Source organism: Lissotriton helveticus, chromosome 6 (genome assembly GCF_964261635.1).
Source record: "Lissotriton helveticus chromosome 6, aLisHel1.1, whole genome shotgun sequence".
NCBI lineage: Eukaryota > Metazoa > Chordata > Amphibia > Caudata > Salamandridae > Lissotriton > Lissotriton helveticus.
The window spans coordinates 1,389,466,737-1,389,485,947 of record NC_136067.1 but is presented as its reverse complement, the minus strand read 5'-3'; the positions used below and the strand labels follow the sequence as shown (position 1 = coordinate 1,389,485,947).

The 19,211-nt window shown below is 40.4% G+C and overlaps 1 protein-coding gene across 1 annotated transcript in view; it reads left to right on the top strand.

Moving 5' to 3' along the window:
* The first annotated feature begins 16,249 nt into the window (after positions 1-16,249).
* Positions 16,250-19,211, top strand: part of LOC144761752 (uncharacterized) — a 136,321-nt gene continuing 133,359 nt past the window's right edge. Inside the window, exon 1 of the mRNA XM_078647004.1 lies at positions 16,250-16,302. Coding sequence (XP_078503130.1) covers positions 16,287-16,302 — 16 coding nt within the window. The 5' untranslated portion in view covers positions 16,250-16,286. The remainder of the gene's footprint in view (positions 16,303-19,211) is intronic.

Below are 19,211 nucleotides of genomic sequence, written 5' to 3'. Positions count from 1 at the left end.
GACAGGAGCTGAATCTGATGTCCAGGCCCTTTTGAGGCCTAGAAACGGGGACTTTATAATGAAATAACGTGCACACTGAGAAACGTGGCAACGTAGCTTTACATAGGCCTGGTATTCGTAGTATTCACGGGGACTGGAAAATGGCATACCAGAGGTGGACACAACTATAATTGCGTCATTAATCGGACATGGGGAATAACATATGCATATTGGTCATGCACACATAACATATGATGGATGACTCGTAGGGACACAGAACATGGCAAAATTTACTTTTCCACAAGACAGACTTAAGACATACTTAAGTTAGGATTTTGTCTTAGGTCTGTCTTAAGTCTGTCTTAAGTCTGTATTAAGTTTGTCTTAATTCTGTCTTGAGTCTTAAGTTCATTCTGTGAATCGGGCCCTTAGTCATTCAAAGTCCTTATCCTTGAGATGCTTATCCTATCCTGAGGTGCGGCAGCCTCACCCATGTGGAAAAAGGTCCACTTTGTGTAATTTTAGATACATCAGAATATAAAGGAATAATCTATAATGTTGAGGAGACAAGTTACCCAATTATTGAATCATTTTTATAAAGTGCTCTGTGTTGTCTTTGGGTTACTCCAGAGTGATTGATTGAGGAGAATACATTTTATTGATTAGAGGATGTTGAAGTCTGTTCAGACAGGTTAGGACAAGTATTTCAACCTTCTGTTAATATACTACGTTTTCAGGATCACCCTTACTCAACAAAAGGTATCCGTTGGTATCACAGTATGTATGTGCTTTACACAGAGTAAATGATGAAAAAAGGGTAAAAAATAAAACCTAATTAGATGATATTTTAAAAACTGAAAATAGGGAGATGCCAATTGGTCCTCAGTCATTAGCATTTTACAAACATCACGCTGAATATCAAGGAAATAATGTAAATAACCTCCTCAGTCTTGTCTTAGTGAGTTACCCATGAGTGTACCTAAACCTAGGTGTATGATCATTTCTGCTCAAAGAAGGGTGAGTTAGGTGGTTTCACGGGTGGCTCAGCTGTTAAGGACAAAAGCATTAGTCTTCAGAATCTGGAATTCTGGGAGACTTTCTTCTGTGATACCTAATTAACTGTTTTGTTTTCTAGAATGTGATCCTCAAAACAGAACCTTCTTAATAGCAAGCCACATATTTTATAGATTTCATCCATTAGGGAAAGCTCATCATTACTTGAGGTGGCAGCTTCAGTAATGTAGACAAACGTTCAATTTGTGATATTAGGGAAAGTTGCTTGGCAGTGTGAAAACTCAATGCAGACACATTTTTAGAAAAATACGTTGAGCTTGTTTCTTTAAAAATTAAACATTGAATCAAATGGTGACTCAAACATACAATTGCATACAAAATAACATTTTATTCATAGTGTAGCCAGCTTAAAATCATGGAAAGGGTTGTAGGAAATGGTAGAAGAGGACACTAGAAAGCGAGAGATGGTAAATGTAGAGGCATATCAATTTCATTTTAAAGAATGTTTATGATGTCATATGAGCTGATTTTTATGCAGTTAAATGAACTAAGCAACTACAGTTATTTTATTTAAGGAACGCTGTTATTTCTCTTTAGAAATGTATTGTCTTGTATGTGCACTTTTAAGCTCTAATTGCATGTCATGTATGTATTACAAGCAAACAACCCGTATGGCAGAAAGCAAAGGTTATCACAATGGAAGACTGAGTGAGGGAGATGGGAAGGGATTGGGAAATAGGGAAGACAATGAGAGTTAGTGTATGTGGGAGGGATAAGTGAATTAATACATTCTGACCAATCCACCAAAGGAAATGAACAGTTTCAAAGAGCATAGATAGATATTTGAAGAGAGGGATAGGATATGGTGGTTTCAGCTCTCCTATCTTCATCTTTCCAAACCACCATCTTTTCTTTTACAGGTGGGAATGTTGTAAAAAAAGAATATAGTGAAAACATGTATTTTTTATTCATATTTTAATAATGATTTAATCACAGAACTGCGCCATTTGGGGGATACTGTGTGCTTTTGTAGGAAGGGAATTAACAGGCATAGGGGATATGAGTTAGTCTCTCTTCCTTTCACATGTAGGGGCTTCTTTGAAGATGGCACACCCAGAGTCAACTTGAGCGCCTTAATCAGAATTTAAAGAAATTACATCTGAGCAAAGAAATGTAGATTTATTGAGAACGTATACCTATCCATGGATATCACAAAATATGCTACTCAAACAGATGCTACCTGATAATACGGAAGTAAACAATGCTGATATAGAACACAATAGGTGCTATATAGTTCTCCTGTCCAGCCGGACCAGGAATTTATTTCAATACAGATGTCATCATAGAATTTGATAAAAGGACAGTAGTCAATAATAGTAGGGCACAATCCTGTACCGTACTGATTGAAACGAAAAAGGTGATAAAGGGGAAAGTATAGAAAAAGGAGTTTTTCAGGCAAAGGAAAGTGAGCAACCTGGACAATTTTTAGATCAGTGTAGGTAGTGTTCTCCAGAGTAAAACATACATAAAATTACACGATGGTTACATGTATGTCCACTTTAAGAAAGTCGACGTTTCGATCCATAGCTCTATATCAAAGGATCATCATCAGAGGACTTGAAACAAAGTTATTTTGCCTGGTATTAACAATACGCCTCGGTTATAGAGCAAACGAAATGCTGAGCATAATTTTAATTACAGCATTTGCTTGAGCTGCGTAAAATGTATTTAGGCACGCCCCGGGGGTTGGCGGTACCGGCGTGTAATTGTAATTAGACTGCCGCGTAAGCTTCTCAATGGCTTCCGGCGTGCTTGGTTGTGGTGGGAGACGAGTTCGCGATGCTGTTCAATGACAGGATCTATGGTGCATCGGTCCGCCAAGGTGCTGCTTGCTCAGCATTTCGTTCGCTCTATAACCGAGGCGTATTGTTAATACCAGGCAAAATAATTTTGTTTCAAGTCCTGATGATGATCCTTTGATATAGAACTATGGATCGAAACGTCGACTTTCTTAAAGTGGACATACATGTAACCATCGTGTAATTTTATGTATGTTTTACTCTGGAGAACACTACCTACACTGATCTAAAAAGTGTCCAGGTTGCTCACTTTCCTTTGCCTGAAAAACTCCTTTTTCTATACTTTCCCTTTTATCACCTTTTTCGTTTCAATCAGTACGGTACAGGATTGTGCCCTACTATTATTGACTGCTGTCCTTTTATCAAATTCTATGATGACATCTGTATTGAAATAAATTCCTGGTCCGGCTGGACTGGAGAACTATATAGCACCTATTGTGTTCTATATCAGTATTGTTTATATCTCTTAAATTGCTCAGGACCCTTGTCTTTTCTAATGACTTATACCTTTGGTCCTTAGCTACCTTTTTGGGTCCCCCTTGTTTCCTTAAAAAACCTGATAATACGGAGGAACAGAATTTTAAAGGGCCAAACCAAGGGAGAAAGAGATATCGAAAGCCATCTAACACATTCTGGCAATTCAGCCACCTTCATTACTTGAGGGCAAAGGTCGATGACACTCACCTTGCTCCATTATTGAAACATTATGTTTTCCTTGTTAAGCTTTATATTTTGCAATGTAGTGCCTACAACAAGAGGATGTTACTCCTTGTACAATTTGTGAAGCATATGGTCAAATTGAAATATATTGAAATTGCAAACAGAAATATTTTGCTATTCAAAATAACGTTATGTGATTAACAAAGTGCATTAAAGAAAAACAGGCATTGGCTTTTAATAAACCTCACTGTTGAGGTCAAGAAACAAAGCAAATTACCTCATCAGACATGTTGTAGTGAGTTATCCTGTGGCCATCAGTGTGCCTAAGCTCAACTGCGTCATATGAGCAGATTCTTATTCAACTGAATAGACTAAATAAGTTTTATTATCTTATATGCATGTTATTTGTTTTTATCAAATGTACTGTCATCTTGAAACTGTGTGTAGGGATTCCACATATTACAATAAATGACATGGAGTAGGGAAGAAAGGGAAAGGTATTGCAATGGAAAACTGTGAGAGAGGGAGACAGGAAGAGGAACTGGGAAGACAATGAGAGTCTAAACATGGGAGATAAAAGCAGTGATAAGTGGCCAATCCAAAATGACAGAAAACAGTTTCAAACCACACTGGAAGATGTCAGAAAAGGGATGAGTCTGGTTCACCTTACCTTCTCTCTGCCTCTCATCCCAAGCCCATACTTCTATTTACAGATGGGCACTTTGTGAAAACAAATATTGTTAATGTTTTTAATTCCTATTTTATTAATCCTAATTTTGTCAGATAGGTCTGACATTTTGATGATGTGGTGTCTTTTATGGGGATGGGAATTAACACTGAGGGGATACGATGACATAACACCTCCCACCAACCATTTAATTAAAGCACTGTGTGTTACCTATCAGTTACTTCAGAGCTTTTCGCCCTATAATGTATTTTTCCAGCACACGGGCAATGGGAGCTGGAGCGCGACTGCCCCTTCAACCCCAGAGAGTGGTCCGAAATTCTGCACCGAGCACGCACATCCGTCTATAGCACCTCCAGAAAGGAGACCTTACTTAAAATTGTGCACTATTGGTATTACACCCTAGCCAGAGAAGTTAAATGGAAGCAAGGCGGAGATGATGGATGCTGGTGGCAGTGCGGACACTTAAGTACACTGACACATGTTCTCCGGCACTGCCCTAAACTATAACAATAATGGACGGACGTCCAGACATTCACGAGATGTATGAAACCGAACAATTGCAGTGGTTCGGCACTCATTTCATTCATTCATAAATCTTTATTTCTGCCCATTAGAGCCATAAAAGATGCATAAAAACAACAGTACAAAGCACATTTGTAAATTGCAGGATAAGTAGATTTACATACAGTTGGATGGGGTTAGGAAATAAATACAATAAAATCCATAATTTAGTTAAAAAAGCAATATTATAAAAACGTGTACATTATAAAATTAATTTTAACAGTTCCAATATTAATTTCATCTAGTGAATTCATAATTGTACAGCCATTTCATAAATCCAAACACCACATCGGATACAGAGTACTCAAACACATTCCTGGTCGCTTATAAATCCAGACCTGTTTTTTTACGTTCAAAGCTTACTGCCAAAAGGAATCTACTGACACCAAAGACAATCACTTGTCTGGTGTCCGTTTTCATAATCCTATATGCTTCATTATATGAGCGGGCGCAGTGGCTTAATCCATCTTTTCCTGGCCGTCACGTATGCTGCACAGAAAAAGGGGATATGGTTGTCATCTTCTTTAGTACAGTTCTGACACCACATGCATATGTCACTTGTTGTCGGTCCCATGGACTTAGACCACCTTGCTAGAGTTACATTAGTTTTCAGCATTCCATACCTGAATTTCAAATATAGGCTTTTGGCCAAAGGTGGACGGACCTCGTCTAAGAAGTCCTCAAAGTATGGAGTATCCTTATAAGCCAAAAAACTGCTTGTCATTGATCCACCAGCATGGCAGTTTGGAAGATTGCATATTATATAAGCCCTGTAATTAATTTTCACCAATTTCTTGGAGCTTTGCGTCAGGCTTGAGGGCTCTTCCTAAAAATGGGACAGCCCAATTCTAGACAACCATGTTCGCACATGTTTCAACCATGCATTAGAATTATGCAAATCCAATCTCATTATTTCAAGAAGACCATCTCTAAAATCTTCGAGTTCTGGAGTACTCTAGAGTCTCACCCAAAAGGATAATGGTCGTAGGATTGCATAATGGTCTGTGCGCTTCATGTTTAGGTCTAGCATTAAGGGTAAAAGTGGGGTTCGTTTAGGTAATCTTAGAAGGCTTCTATAAAAGTTATTTTCACTTCTCATAAACAGATTCCCAGCTATTGGCCCCCATATTTCTGCGCCGTATAGCGCTGCGGACTGGGCCTTGAACTTAAACACTTCTAATGCTGGGGATACTGCCTTACTCTGACTCACCCCATGTTTCTTTAAAATAGGAAAAGTGTTCTGAGATAAAATCATTTTACTCTTCTCTACTTGGGTTTTCCATGAATGCTTTGAATCTAAAGAAACACCCAAGTAGGTCAAATTCGACACTAATTCCAATTTTTGATCATTTAAAAATAAATTCCCCTTAAAGGTTTTGTGAGGGTTTATGGCCATACATTTAGTTTTTTTCGTATTGATCTCCAAGCCTTTTTTATTACAATAAAGTTGGAATGAGTTTAAAAGGGACTGCAGACCTTTTGGTGATTGCAAAATTAAAATTGTGTCATCTGTGAATAAGAGGGCAGTGACCCTTTCTCCATTCAGCTTGGGGGAATCATTGTTACAGTCCTCCAAGTGTGCTGGAATATCATTAACAAACAAGGAGAAAAGCGTGGGAGCCAACACACACCCTTGGCGGACACCACGCATTATCGGGATAGCTTTTGTCAATTCTTCGTTTGGTCCCCAGTGCACTCTTGCCTAATTATTTTCGTGTAGCCTTATAATCTGTTGGAGTAAGCAGACTGGTAACCCCTGCGAATACAGGCAATCCTATAAAAGATCTCGCGAAACTAAATTAAATGCAGCCCTAAGGTCTACAAATGCAACATATATGTACCCTTTCCTTAAATAAACATACTTCTAACAAAGGCAACAAAATCTAAAAACTTGATCAATAGTACTTATACTACTCCTAAAGCCTGATTGGAACTTAGTAAGTATGGCATTCTCGCCCATCCAAGAGTTCATACATATTAAAATATGCCTAGCAAATATCTTGTGTAAAATATCCATTAAACTAATCGGGCGATAGTTGGATGGATCATTCCTATTGTCCTTTTTAAAAATCAAAACAATTTCCGCATCCCTCCAACTGTCAGGATAATCTGCACCCGCTACTAGGATATTAAAAAGATGGTTAATATAGGGTGCCCAGACGTTTATCTCGTGTTTATATAAGTCGACTGGGAATTTGTCTAGGCCTGGTGCCTTACCATTTTTAACCATGTTAATAGCTAGCTCAGTTTCTCCTATAACAAACTCTAAAGTGCAAGTGCATGAAGAAAGCCAGGGCTGATTATTTTCCCTTGACCCCGTATGTTCTGGGGCTTTATACAAATAGGAAAAGTGGTCAACCCAGGTCTGTTCGTCCAGGAACACATCCTGAGCCACTCTTCCTACATGGTTCCCATTTGCCACCAATCTCCAGAACCCCACATTGTCCTTATTCTTTGCTGCCAATAACATATTCGCCCAACATTCCTCATCCCAGTTTGATCTAGCTTTTGCCTGGGTCATTTTATATTCTTTTCTTGCCACCTTAATCACTTCTGGTACTTTACTTTTTATCACCTCTAGAAGAGTAGCCTTGCCAATACGGCAGTCCTTATAATACCATGATTGTCTGACAACTAATCTATTTTTCTTTTGACAGTGTTTTTTAGGCATTTTTGTAATATATGGTACTAATGCTTTGAAAAACCCGTTATGTAGATCGATAAAATTATTGTCCCCTTCTGATAGAATTGTATAACTGGAGAACGTGTCTGCTAAAAGGGAGTAAATACACGCTAACACTTCTCCATGATCCAATATTTGAGCCCATTGGAGCGATCGTCTGTTATTGCTTACTAATGGAGCATCATTGTTGGGGTTAATCAGAGCGGGGCTTCCAATCACTTCACTATCACTGGGAAATACGCATGGGGCGAATATCAATTGAAGTGGACGATGATCACTTTCAAACCTGGGCATAATCTCTAGATCAATCAAATATGGCCAGATATCAAAGGTTGCAAGGATGTAGTCAATTTTGCTTTGGGAGTTATTCTTTACAAAGGTTGCAGCCTTATGGGAGTCAGGGGGAAGACAGCCGTTGCAGGCCCTCAGCCCATATACAGTTGCCAACTTCATTATTTGGACTGCTAGGGAAGTACAACGCACCGCCTCAATGTTAGATAAAGGTGGAATGTTATTAGCCCTGTCCTCTTCATCAAAAACGTCACAGAGACCCACAATTGGCTCATAGGTACAGTTCAAGTCTCCAGCTAGTATCATACTCGGTATCTCTTCCAAGCCATTTATAAAGCTATCTAATTTTTCCAATGTCGGAGACTCCCTAGATAGGCTGGATGGTCTATTGTAAACATTAAATAGGAAGAGAATCCTGCCTTCTTTCGTATTAATGTTCAGGCCAAGTATGTCCACTGAATCGATAACTAATAAAGTTATGCGGATCTCCAGGGACACCTTCACCCATATAGTGAGTCCCCCAGAGGGCCTACCTCTAACTGAGGGTACTGCCTCGATATTGTAGGTCCTATATCCGACTCTATGCGGTGTTTCCAGGGCCCATGTTTCCTGTAGGAAGCAGATATCGCTAGAATCTATGTAATTGCTCCATTTAGGATCACATAAGTTTTTCATAAAGCCCGCTATATTCCATGATATTAATTTTTGGTTTGGAGGTGTACAACCCATCCTATCTATCCTTTGAGCATCTAAAATTACATCATGGATACCTACGTTGGTGCCAGTATTAGCCTAACTCCTGCAACACCCGTTGATAAAGGCGGATCCTGTCTCACCTGAACGTCAATTCCTATTGCCTCCTTATTCAACGCTTGAACAGCGGTTTCTTGTGGGGAAACATTAGGCTCTATTCCCCCGCATAAATCCCTGCCTACCTCTAGTTCAAGACTTGCAATCGTTTCGGAATTAGTCAATCAACCATCTCCAAAGTTGGTAGATCCCAGAATCTAATGGAGATGTGAAGAGGAAACGGAGTAACCGGCTTCCTGCCTGCTCCCAAAATCGATGATCTATAAAAGTACCCTAGTGGGGAGCATGAATATTGGTGCGAGTCTTCTGGGACTCATCACATACTCTCAGTAGGTGACGTACTGTGTTAGGGCGAATAAAATTTGTGACTATACAGTCCCCATCTATGTCTTTCTTTTGCTCTCCCACCCAACCTACCCTTCGAACCATGATAATCTCATTCATTTTTTGTGGGCTAAGTCCTTTATACTTTTGTAGCCAATCCACAACCTTATTCCTAAGAGTGAGCCAGGTTTCTGTTTGATCTCTCCTCAGTGCAGGTACTCCAGTTATAACTAAAACATATGGGCATGCTGCTGGAGGTAATCTTAAATTGTCACTATTAGGGGTTACATCGGGATCATTAGGCTTGGATATGGGTAGAGGCAATTTACTATTCCTACAATGACCCAAATTCCCTAATACTTGATCAAGCCTTCTACCCCCTGAACTGGAGATATTAATTCGAGGTTCAGTCACATTTGATAATCGAATGCTCTCACTAGTGATGACTGATTCAACCAAGGGAGCTAACACTGTCTGTGCCAGGGTATTCATACTTGGGATCCCTTCTTTAACTCTGACTTCGCTTAGTGTTTTTTCCACAAGTGCTTTAGCACCTTCCTCGAAAATATCTTTCCCCTTTTTAATCATAACATCCAGTTCCATTAATGCCTGATTTATACCTTGGATTTTGTCATCTAAATCCTTCATCCTGGAGACCATAAGGTTGTTTATTTGCACCTGTACAGATTGCAGGGTGGATTTGAAGATATCAACAACAACAGTTTCCAATGACTCCACCATGCTATCGGCACCGATGGACGGCGGAGAATAGGGCATTTCAGTTTGTGTGCCAAAAGATCGACTTTTGAGGCTACTATTATCACCTAGTTCATTCTACCTATTCACTGGATTCTGTTTCACCCCCACACCTCCCTTTTTGTTGTATGTCCTTTTCCTTTGCAGCATAGGTTTTGCTTTGCTTTTTTCCTGAATCCCTTTCCGTGCCCCCCTCCGTCTAGTCACCAACGGTGGTGATAAAGATACTTCTGAGTCCAGCTGAATTCTATCAGTAGCTAGGGGAAGATCTACTATTATACTCTCTTGTGTGTGTGCAAGAGATGGAGTATTTTTGCTTAAAATTAGTTGCGGAGAATTTGAGTGAACTAGTGGGCTTTATATGAATGTAAGGTTGAAGAGTCCAATGACAACCTTTTTTCCACAAGTGCTATCTCATGACTTATAAGTGATTCAGCACGTAGGAAAAAATCATCTAGGGTTCCCGTTATACATTTCTGTTTACTCATTTTGTTATCCAATTAATTGCGTATTCCCTTGATAGTTAACCACACTGAAGTATCACTAAAGATCACCACTTTTCACTGTATACACACTTTACAAATCCTCTACGCATAAGCAGGTAACTTAGCAGGGAATAGCAGGGAATAGCTGTAGTAAGACAATAACCACCTAAACTTCTAGGCATCCCAAAATTATCAAAAGGGAATTAACAGGGCAACACTTCCCAGCTATGCCCAGCAGATGGAGCCCCTAGAAAACATGAGTGAGACAGCTAGAAGCAAGACAGTCTGATGCCTTTGTCCCTGTCCGCCCTTTATTGGGATTGCTCGACCTAAAGTTAGTATCAGTGGGGGGAAATCGATAACACAATACAGTCAGTGTCAATGTTCCATACCCAGTCCAGGATATCTCAAGGGCCTCGTTTGCGAGCCAAGGGAGGTGGCCCGACCCGGCCTCTTTCGGCCCCGGATGGCCTCCAAACGGTCCCGCCCTTGTCCCGGGCTTAACCCGTCGTGACCCGCATGCGACCCCGCAACGCGGGGTCTCTCCTCTAATTTAAGCGTCTCTGGGCGCGGTATGGGTGGTGGCAGCTCCCACTGCAAAGGCTTCTGGGGATTGTAGTCCCCCCTTTCCTCTATGGCCGAGCTGCGTTGGAGTGGAGCTGCGGCAGCGGGAGGGAGACCAGGGCGACCAGCAGCGGGACGAAGGGAACAACAGCAAACCAGGTATATGCCCCCACAAATGTCCACAGAGCACCCGCTCCACCGGGGCTCTCCTCTAATTTAAGCGCCTCCGGGCGCGGTATGGGCGGTGGCGGCATCCGCTGCAAAGGCTCCCAGGGATTGTAGTCCCCCTCTATGGCGGCGCTGTGTTGGAGTGGAGCTGCGGCAGCGGGAGGAAGAGCAGGATGACCAGCATCGGGACGAAGGGAACAACAGCAATCCAGGTATATGCCCCAACAAATGTCCACAGAACACCCGCTCCACCGGGGCTCTCCTCTGATTTAAGCGCATCCGGGCGCGGTATGGGCGGTGGCTGCTTCCGCTGCAAAGGCTCTCAGGGATTGTAGTCCCCCCTCTCCTCTATGGCCGCGCTGCGTTGGAGTGGAGCTATGGCAGCGGGAGGGAGACCAGGGCGACCAGCAGCGGGACGAAGGGAACAACAGCAAACCAGGTATATGCCCCCACAAATGTCCACAGAGCACCCATTTCAAAATGGTGTTAAGTCTTATTCATGATAATTCAGCACAAGACCATATTATTTCATGCACAATTTCATTAATTCAAATTCTCCATTAGCTGAGTTTTGAAGCTAGTTTGTTATTCACGTTCACATTCTTTTTCTTTATTATAAAAAGAGATAACCACAGTAGACAACGCGTTTTATCTGGCTGGACTTCTTAAGGGCTCTATTCACAAATGAATTCCTATTGAAGATGATTCTCATATATAACTGGTGAACTTCTATGAGAGGACTTATCCTTTCGAGTCCTGTGATGTAAGTGTGTTACTAAAGTGGCCGATTAGATCTTGGCGCTGGGAGTGTTGTCTTTGCTCATTGATGTGTGTTTTTTCCATAACTTACGAATGTCGTTGATGAAGACACGGGGGAGGAGACCACATGAGTAGACAGAACGTCTACATCCCAGACAGAAGAGAGGCACACAAAGGGCAGTATAACATATGATGGGAGACAGGAACATGGAACAACGAACAACCAGTGTCAAGGTACTGGTGTCCCCTGTCCACCTACTGCTCATTCTGCTGCCAAATGCCTGGCAGACATTAACGCGATGTATGGGACCGACCTGCCCAGATTCCCCAATTACATTCTTTTGGGCCTCTCCATGCACTGACGTATCCCCTGGGGAAACTACCTTTGCCACGACTCCGGAACGATGAGTTCCGGAGTCACGCAAGCCGGACAACGACTTGCCCGATCAACGACTTAGCCTTAACCATGCATGTGGTGGTTAAGGCTGATTCGGTCTAGTGTTTGGGAAGGGCAGAGTTCAGAGGAGTGTCACACAAGAACCGGTAAGAGGGGTTTGTGGGGGTGGGGGTTGTGTACGTTTTTTGGGGGTGGGAGGGGTTCGTGAGGGTGGGGGGGTCCTGTTAGCTTTTGGGGAGTGGGAGGGTTCGTGGGGGTGGGGGGTTCGGGTTAGTTTTCAGGGGGTGGGGGTTGGGGCTAGTTTTTCGGAAGTGGGGCGTTGGGGTTCGTTTTTAGGGGGTTGGGGTTAGTTTTCAGGGGGTCGGGGCTTGGGGTTAGTTTTTAGGGGGTGGGGCTTGGGGTTAGTTTTTAGGGGGTGGGGTTGGGATTGGGGTTAGTTTTCAGGGGGTTGAGGTTGGGGTTAGTTTTTAGGGGTGTGGGGGATCATATTTGTTTTTAGAGGGTGGGGGGGTTGTGGTTAGTTTTAGGGGGTGGGGGGTTGGGGGATCAGGGTAGTTGTCAGTATGCATTTCTTTACCAGGAAAAATCTTGGTAAAGGAATGCGTGGTAAAATAAATTGAGGTTTAGACGAAGTCGTGGTAGGGCAATCGTAGTTGAGGAACTCGTTGTCCCAACATACAACTGTGAGAAATACCTCTCCCTATTTCAGTGATATCGTAATGAGAGTCATAGTGTATGCTCACAGGCTACTCTTAGGCAGGGCCGGACTGGCCGTAGCAGGCTTCGGGTGTTTTCCTAGCAAGCTTAAAGGGTGGTGGCCGAATTTGCAGCCGTTTGTGCTGTTTTTGTTACTGGGGCCGGTTTTGCAGCAGTGCTGATATATTGGCCCGAGTAACAAAAGCAGCAGGGAGGCTGGTCCATCAAAATTGCCAGGGCTGCCTTGTGTTCACAGTCCGGCCCTGATAATAGGACCAAATTATGTGCTCTTGAGCTATCATATTTTTATCATTCCTTTGCACCTGTTTGAAAAGATTAGAATTACTTCAAATAAAGTTCAATGCTGAGAGCAAGTATTTGATAAGAAATTTCTACTAGAACCCCGCACAGTATATATATTGCGTTTACCCTTCACCCACCCCAGGAGGAGATTTCTTCCAGTCCCTTGTCTAATAATCTACCAATGTGTTATAGTGGGAAAGTTATGTACCTTAATACTGTCCTGCAGTACAGTCTTTGTTCTGCTACTTGACCAAATTTATTTGCAACACCTCGGCCCCCTTAGCTGTCATTAGATAAGAACTTTAAAACAGGCTTAATACAAGCAAGGACCACTAGGGACCTGGACAGGCTCAAGGGGCACTTTTTATGGATGATGATTTAATCCTGGCTTTGTAGTTAGATAAGGGATATTTGACAAGTAGTTAGCCTCTGAACATCCTGGACCTCCTCGTTCCAGTAAAGTGTACTCTATGCTCTTACATTGATACTACAATGAAGATATAGATAAATGCAAAACTTTCAACATTTCCCTTCCTGCTGGAAAAAGAATTTCAGGAATCAGTTGTATTTTTCTTTTTTCATGGACAGTAAAAATAGTAAAATACTTAATACTGCACTTAACACTGGTTCACCTGCTCTTTTTATCACTAGTCCTGGCAATTAAACTAATTTGGCGAATTTAAAAGCTTTATGGGAGTCTCCTGTTGATTTTAGTCTGCTCCTCTCCTGGTTCAGGGCAGCTTCACTTTTGAGTTTTCACATTTCACTGCTTTTCTAAATGTAAACATGTCCCTGAAGCTGTTGTGTAAAGACCTTCTGTGCTGCATCTTCTTAATGCCTATTAAACCCAGCTCTACACAGTTGTTTACTTTGAACAAGGCTCTGCATAGAGATTCATTGCTAGTCTTAGCTTGTCTGATATTCTCCAAATTTTCAGCAATCAGCCAAGAAAACAGCAACAGCTATATGTATAGATTTCAAGGGTCACAGGTGACCTGTGAGTCGTACAGTGAGAAATCCTGCTCTAGATATGATTATAGGCTACTAAGAGTTATCTTATTGGTAATACCCACCGTCACTCAGAGTTCTGTTCTTGACAATATACAGATATCCTAAAAAATAAAAAAATAAAAGATTCACTAGGAATGTGTACATCATAATGACAAAACCTCATGGAGCTAAACATGTGACACCACCCAGATGTATTTGTTTTCATGGCTGCTGTGTAAGATACAGAGATCCTTTGAAAGTGCTTCTCTTAATTCTGCTCTGCCAATGATAAAACTCAGAGGTTTGTTGTTTACAGAACTCATACTTATGTCACCCTTTGCTCTGATCTTTATAAAGCCAAGTTATTCAGAGCTCCTTTATTCACAATAATGAAATAATAAACTGTAATTTCTTGTGCCTAGTATACATGCCCGACATCGGTTTATAGGCAATGTATTCTTACACACAAACTAAAATCATCTTATTCAAGTCAACAACTAAAAAGTTCAAAGTCTAATCCAATGAGGTAGCAAAATATACCACAGTATCCAAACATATGTCCCCCTAAAGACAGTCTCCTTCTTCTCCTGCTTTTAACCCACCCACATCTATCACCCCTTCTGTCACAATCATGAACAATGCGGCATTCAGGTGATATGCCACCCAGAGCCCACATTCACTAGATCACCTCCGGCCTGAAAATTCAGTTCAGACACACCAAGAGCTCTGCTCTTCATAACCCTCATAACTCTTTTAATAATACAGACTCAATCCCAACTGTAGATTTAACAAAACAAGGAGATACTCCTTGAATAATACAGTTGTGTATAGATCTGCCCTTGAAAAGACTCTCAGTCACTCAGAGCAGGGCTGGAGACTCTATTGTTACAGTCTGCTGGCATAGAGGCCAGTGCCAACTGAACACAGTTGCTCATAGTGTATAAAATCCACAAACGTGTTTCTAAAGGTTTTGTCAATGATTGTATTTATTTCATACTGTATTTTTTTGTTTTCAGTTCTCTGTTCCTGAATACCATCTCCAGGAATCTACGAATTGATCTATTTAAGCTAATTTCAAAATGCTAAGGGTGAGTATCAATTTGTTGTTCAGAGTACAAGGTGCTTTAGTTTTGAAAGAGAAGGGTCAGGGTTTTCCTCTGGTTCTCTGGTAAATGACGGGCATGTTTGCCCTGGTTTGGTGGGAATCCTTCTAATTGGCACTTGGTTGATGGCGGCATGGTTGTTAGTCTATTCTTGTTAGGTTTGAAGCTGACATGGCCTCTTTTTCTGGTTAGCATTTGTTAGCATTTGCCGGATTTATGTGGTTCCTTAAAAAAAAGCTATATATTTGATGCAGAATGTGTTTCACTTCCTCAATGGCACGATGTATATTTATCTCACATTCTCATTGGCAGTGATGGAGACACTGCCTAGCTCTTTATCCCTTGGTATTTCATAGCCACGCTATTGAGGCAGAGGTAGAAGCGTTTTCTGGATAAGCCAAGCAGATGACTTTGGTTTTGATACTGGAGGCATTTACACAAAAATGAATAACACTCTGACAAGAAACTAGTCTTAGCTCACAAAACACATACTTAGTACCATAAAACAAACACCAACTGAATTCAGGACTTTCTTGTGTGTGTTGTTAGAGACAACTTGCTGGCAGTGCAGCACAAATGTTGTTTCACTTGATGTCTTTTTGGCTCATCCACGAATGTCTCTCAGGATCTGGTAGCTTTTCTATGTCAGGGAAGAGTTTGTCTGCATGAGGAGGGTTGATGGCATTTGTTAGTTGATGGTTGCATGTTGGTTGTGTGCAGATACTAATGGTTTTGGGTCTTGCAGGGCCTTTGCTTCTCTGAAATTTGAGGGTTTGCTTTCTACTTAGCCTTGTTGCTTGTTAATGGCAGTGGACATGTTTGGGTCTAACTTGGCCCTTGTGCCTTCTTTACGTGGCACACTGTTTGGAGTTGGGCAGGCTAGGTAAGGCCAGGCTTGTATCGCAGTATAGTTCTTATGAGAGCCTTGAGTTTAACCTGAAGTCTAACCGAGGGCAAGTATTGGTTGCAGAGAATAGATGCTTCCTTCTGAAAGCAGCCAATGAGGTGCAGAAATGTAAGCTTTTGGTAGTTTAGTCCAATTGAAGATACTGCAATGTCACAATATTGGCAGATTTTAACATATACAAGTGGTAATTTATAACAATGTATGAACATTAATTCTATGTATGAAAAGGTAACCACTTTTCACTCTAATGTTTCAGAAAAGGTGCTGTTTTTCTCAATGTGGTTCCCACATGATCGAGGATGGAAGTAAGATCAATCTTTTTTTCTTCCTTGGAATTAGTGTTTATTTAAACTTCATTGAATTTTGATACGCTATGAATAGATATTCAAGGCTGTAATCCACTGGTGATGATCAATAAAAATAATGTGATTAGGGATTAAATGTTTAATCAAACATTACAATTCCAGTACCTAGTGCAGGAGAAACTTTCACAGGCACTAAATGCCAGTGGTTAGCTTAACTAAGACACCTGCTCAGGTAGATAACCAGCCCCTCTCCCTCAATATATGATGTAGAAAATCCAACATAAAGCATCTAGTTAAAGGAAACTGAAGATCAATAAACACAATTACAGTTTCAACATGGAACCTCTTCACACTCTTTGAAGAAAAGGAAATGAATTAGCACCAAACATTATGGAACATTTTTTCTCTGGCCAGAGGTATAGGAAACGTATCATAACTGGTAACCTATGTCAAGTGATTCAACCCACTCTAAAAAGGAATCTCCTGTAATCATCACCTGTCCAAAAGGATTATTTTCCCTGTCAGGTGACAGTCAAAGGCATTCACTTGAGAGGTTATCCTAGGGTTCCATGTGGGTAGGTTTGAAACTCCCTGACCCGGTATGATTTCTTACGCAGGACACTTGTGACAAAAGTCTGCTGAGAGGTTTTGGGATTTGGATGTTGCTCACCAGAACAGTGCAAGAATCTGTTGGGTGTCAGTGACACAGCCAAAGTAATACTTATTTTCCATGGGGTTGTGACTGTTTCTGTGACCCGGCCATTACACTGGTTTGTGATAGCTGATTAATAGTCGAGGGGTGCACCCCAGTGGAGGGATTACCTACAAGCTCTTCCTATGTACATTTGTGCAGTCTTTCATGACTGGGTCTTCTCATTACTGTGATTGGGTAGGGAGACAAAATATCGAAATTAAAATATTGATTTACAATAATATCGATGTTTTAATTTCGATGGTATAGAATATCGATGTGCAATAATATCGATGGACAGAATATCGATTTCAAGGTATGTATGTTACTAATATCGAAATTTTGTTTAGTGTTATGTATTTTATTATGTATTTTATACGTTTGTTAAACATGTTTTTAATGTATGTTTAGAAATGAGTAATTTTGTTTACATTTTGCGTTTTAGCATCAGAGCGGGTTGTGGGTTTATAGGGGAATAAGGTGGGAAGTAATTTAATTATAATTAATTCATTATTACGTTTTTTATTTTTTTTATTAATAATTAATTGTTAATTGATAATTAATTGGTAATTAATTATTATTAATTAGTTAATTAAATTAATTAGAGTTAATGTAGTAATATTTTTTTATTTTTTGTTATTGTTAATTAATAATTAATTGGTAATTAATTATTATTAAGCGATTAAATGTTAATTACATTTTTATGTGATTCATGTATGTGTAGTGGGTTGTGTGTTTATAGGGGAATAGGGTGCAAAATAATTAAATTAAATTAATTAAAGAGATTGTATTTATTTATTGGTATTTATTATTAATGAATTGTTAATTAATTAATTGGTAATTTGTTTTTTAAAATTATTTGATAATATTAATTATAAATAATTTAATAATAAATTGTGTTTATTCTTGTAAATATCTTGTTAATTAATTATGAATTGGTAATTAATTTTTAATTGGTAATTAATATTTGTCAATTAGTTAATTTATAATTACATCAATTTAATAATATTAATTGTTATTAATTGATTAATTGGTATTTATATTAATTGTGTTTTTTTGTATGTGTAGTGTGTTGTATGTTAAAGGGGGAGTAGCGTGGGAAGTAATTTATTGTTATTTAAGTAAATATTAATTATAAATATTTGGTATTTAGTAATATATTTTAGTAAATAAAATATTATATCTTTTTTTGTTAAAAAAAATATCTAATTGATAAGTATGTTAATATAACCCTTACGCTATTCTGCGCTTTTGCAACTATTGCACCCGTTGGAGTGGCAATAGTAATTTCTACCCCTACGCTATCCAACGCTTTCCCTACAGGTGCACCCTTTGGAGTGGGAATTGTAATTTTTACCCCTACGCTATCCAACGCTTTCCCTACTGTTGCACCCTCTGGAGTGGGAATAGTAATTTTTACCATTACGCTATCCAACACTTTCTCTACTGTTGCACCCTTTGGAGTGAGAATAATAATTGTTACCCCTACGCTATCCAACGCTTTCCCTACTGTTGCACCCTCTGGAGTGGGAATAGTAATTGTTACCCCTACGCTATCCAATGCTTTCCCTACTGTTGCACCCTCTGGAGTGGGAACAGTAATTTTTACCCCTACGCTATCCAACGCTTTCCCTACTGTTGCACTCTTTTGAGGGGGAATAGTATTTTTTCCCCTATGCTATCCAATGCTTTCCCTACTGTTGCACCCTCTGGAGTGGGAATAGTTATTTTTACCCCTACGCTATCCAACGCTTTCCCTATTGTTGCACCCTTTGGAGTGGGAATAGTATTTTTTTCCCCTACGCTATCCAACGCTTTCCCTACTGTTGCTCCCTATGGAGTGGGAATAGTAACCCCTATGCTATCCAGCGCTTTGCCTACTGTTGCACCCTCTGGAGTGGGAATAGTAATTTTTACCCCTACGCTATCCAATGCTTTGCCTACTGTTGTACCCTTTGGAGTGGGAATAGTATTTTTTCCTCTACGCTATCCAATGCTTTCCCTACTGTTGCACCCCCTGGAGTGGGAATAGTAATTTTTACCCCTACGCTATCCAGCGCTTTCCCTACTGTTGCACCCTCTGGAGTGGGAATAGTAATTTTTACCCCTACGCTATCCAACGCTTTCCCTACTGTTGCTCCCTATGCAGTGAGAATAGTAATGTTTACCCCTACGCTATCCAGCGATTTGCCTACTGTTGCACCCTCTGGAGTGGGAA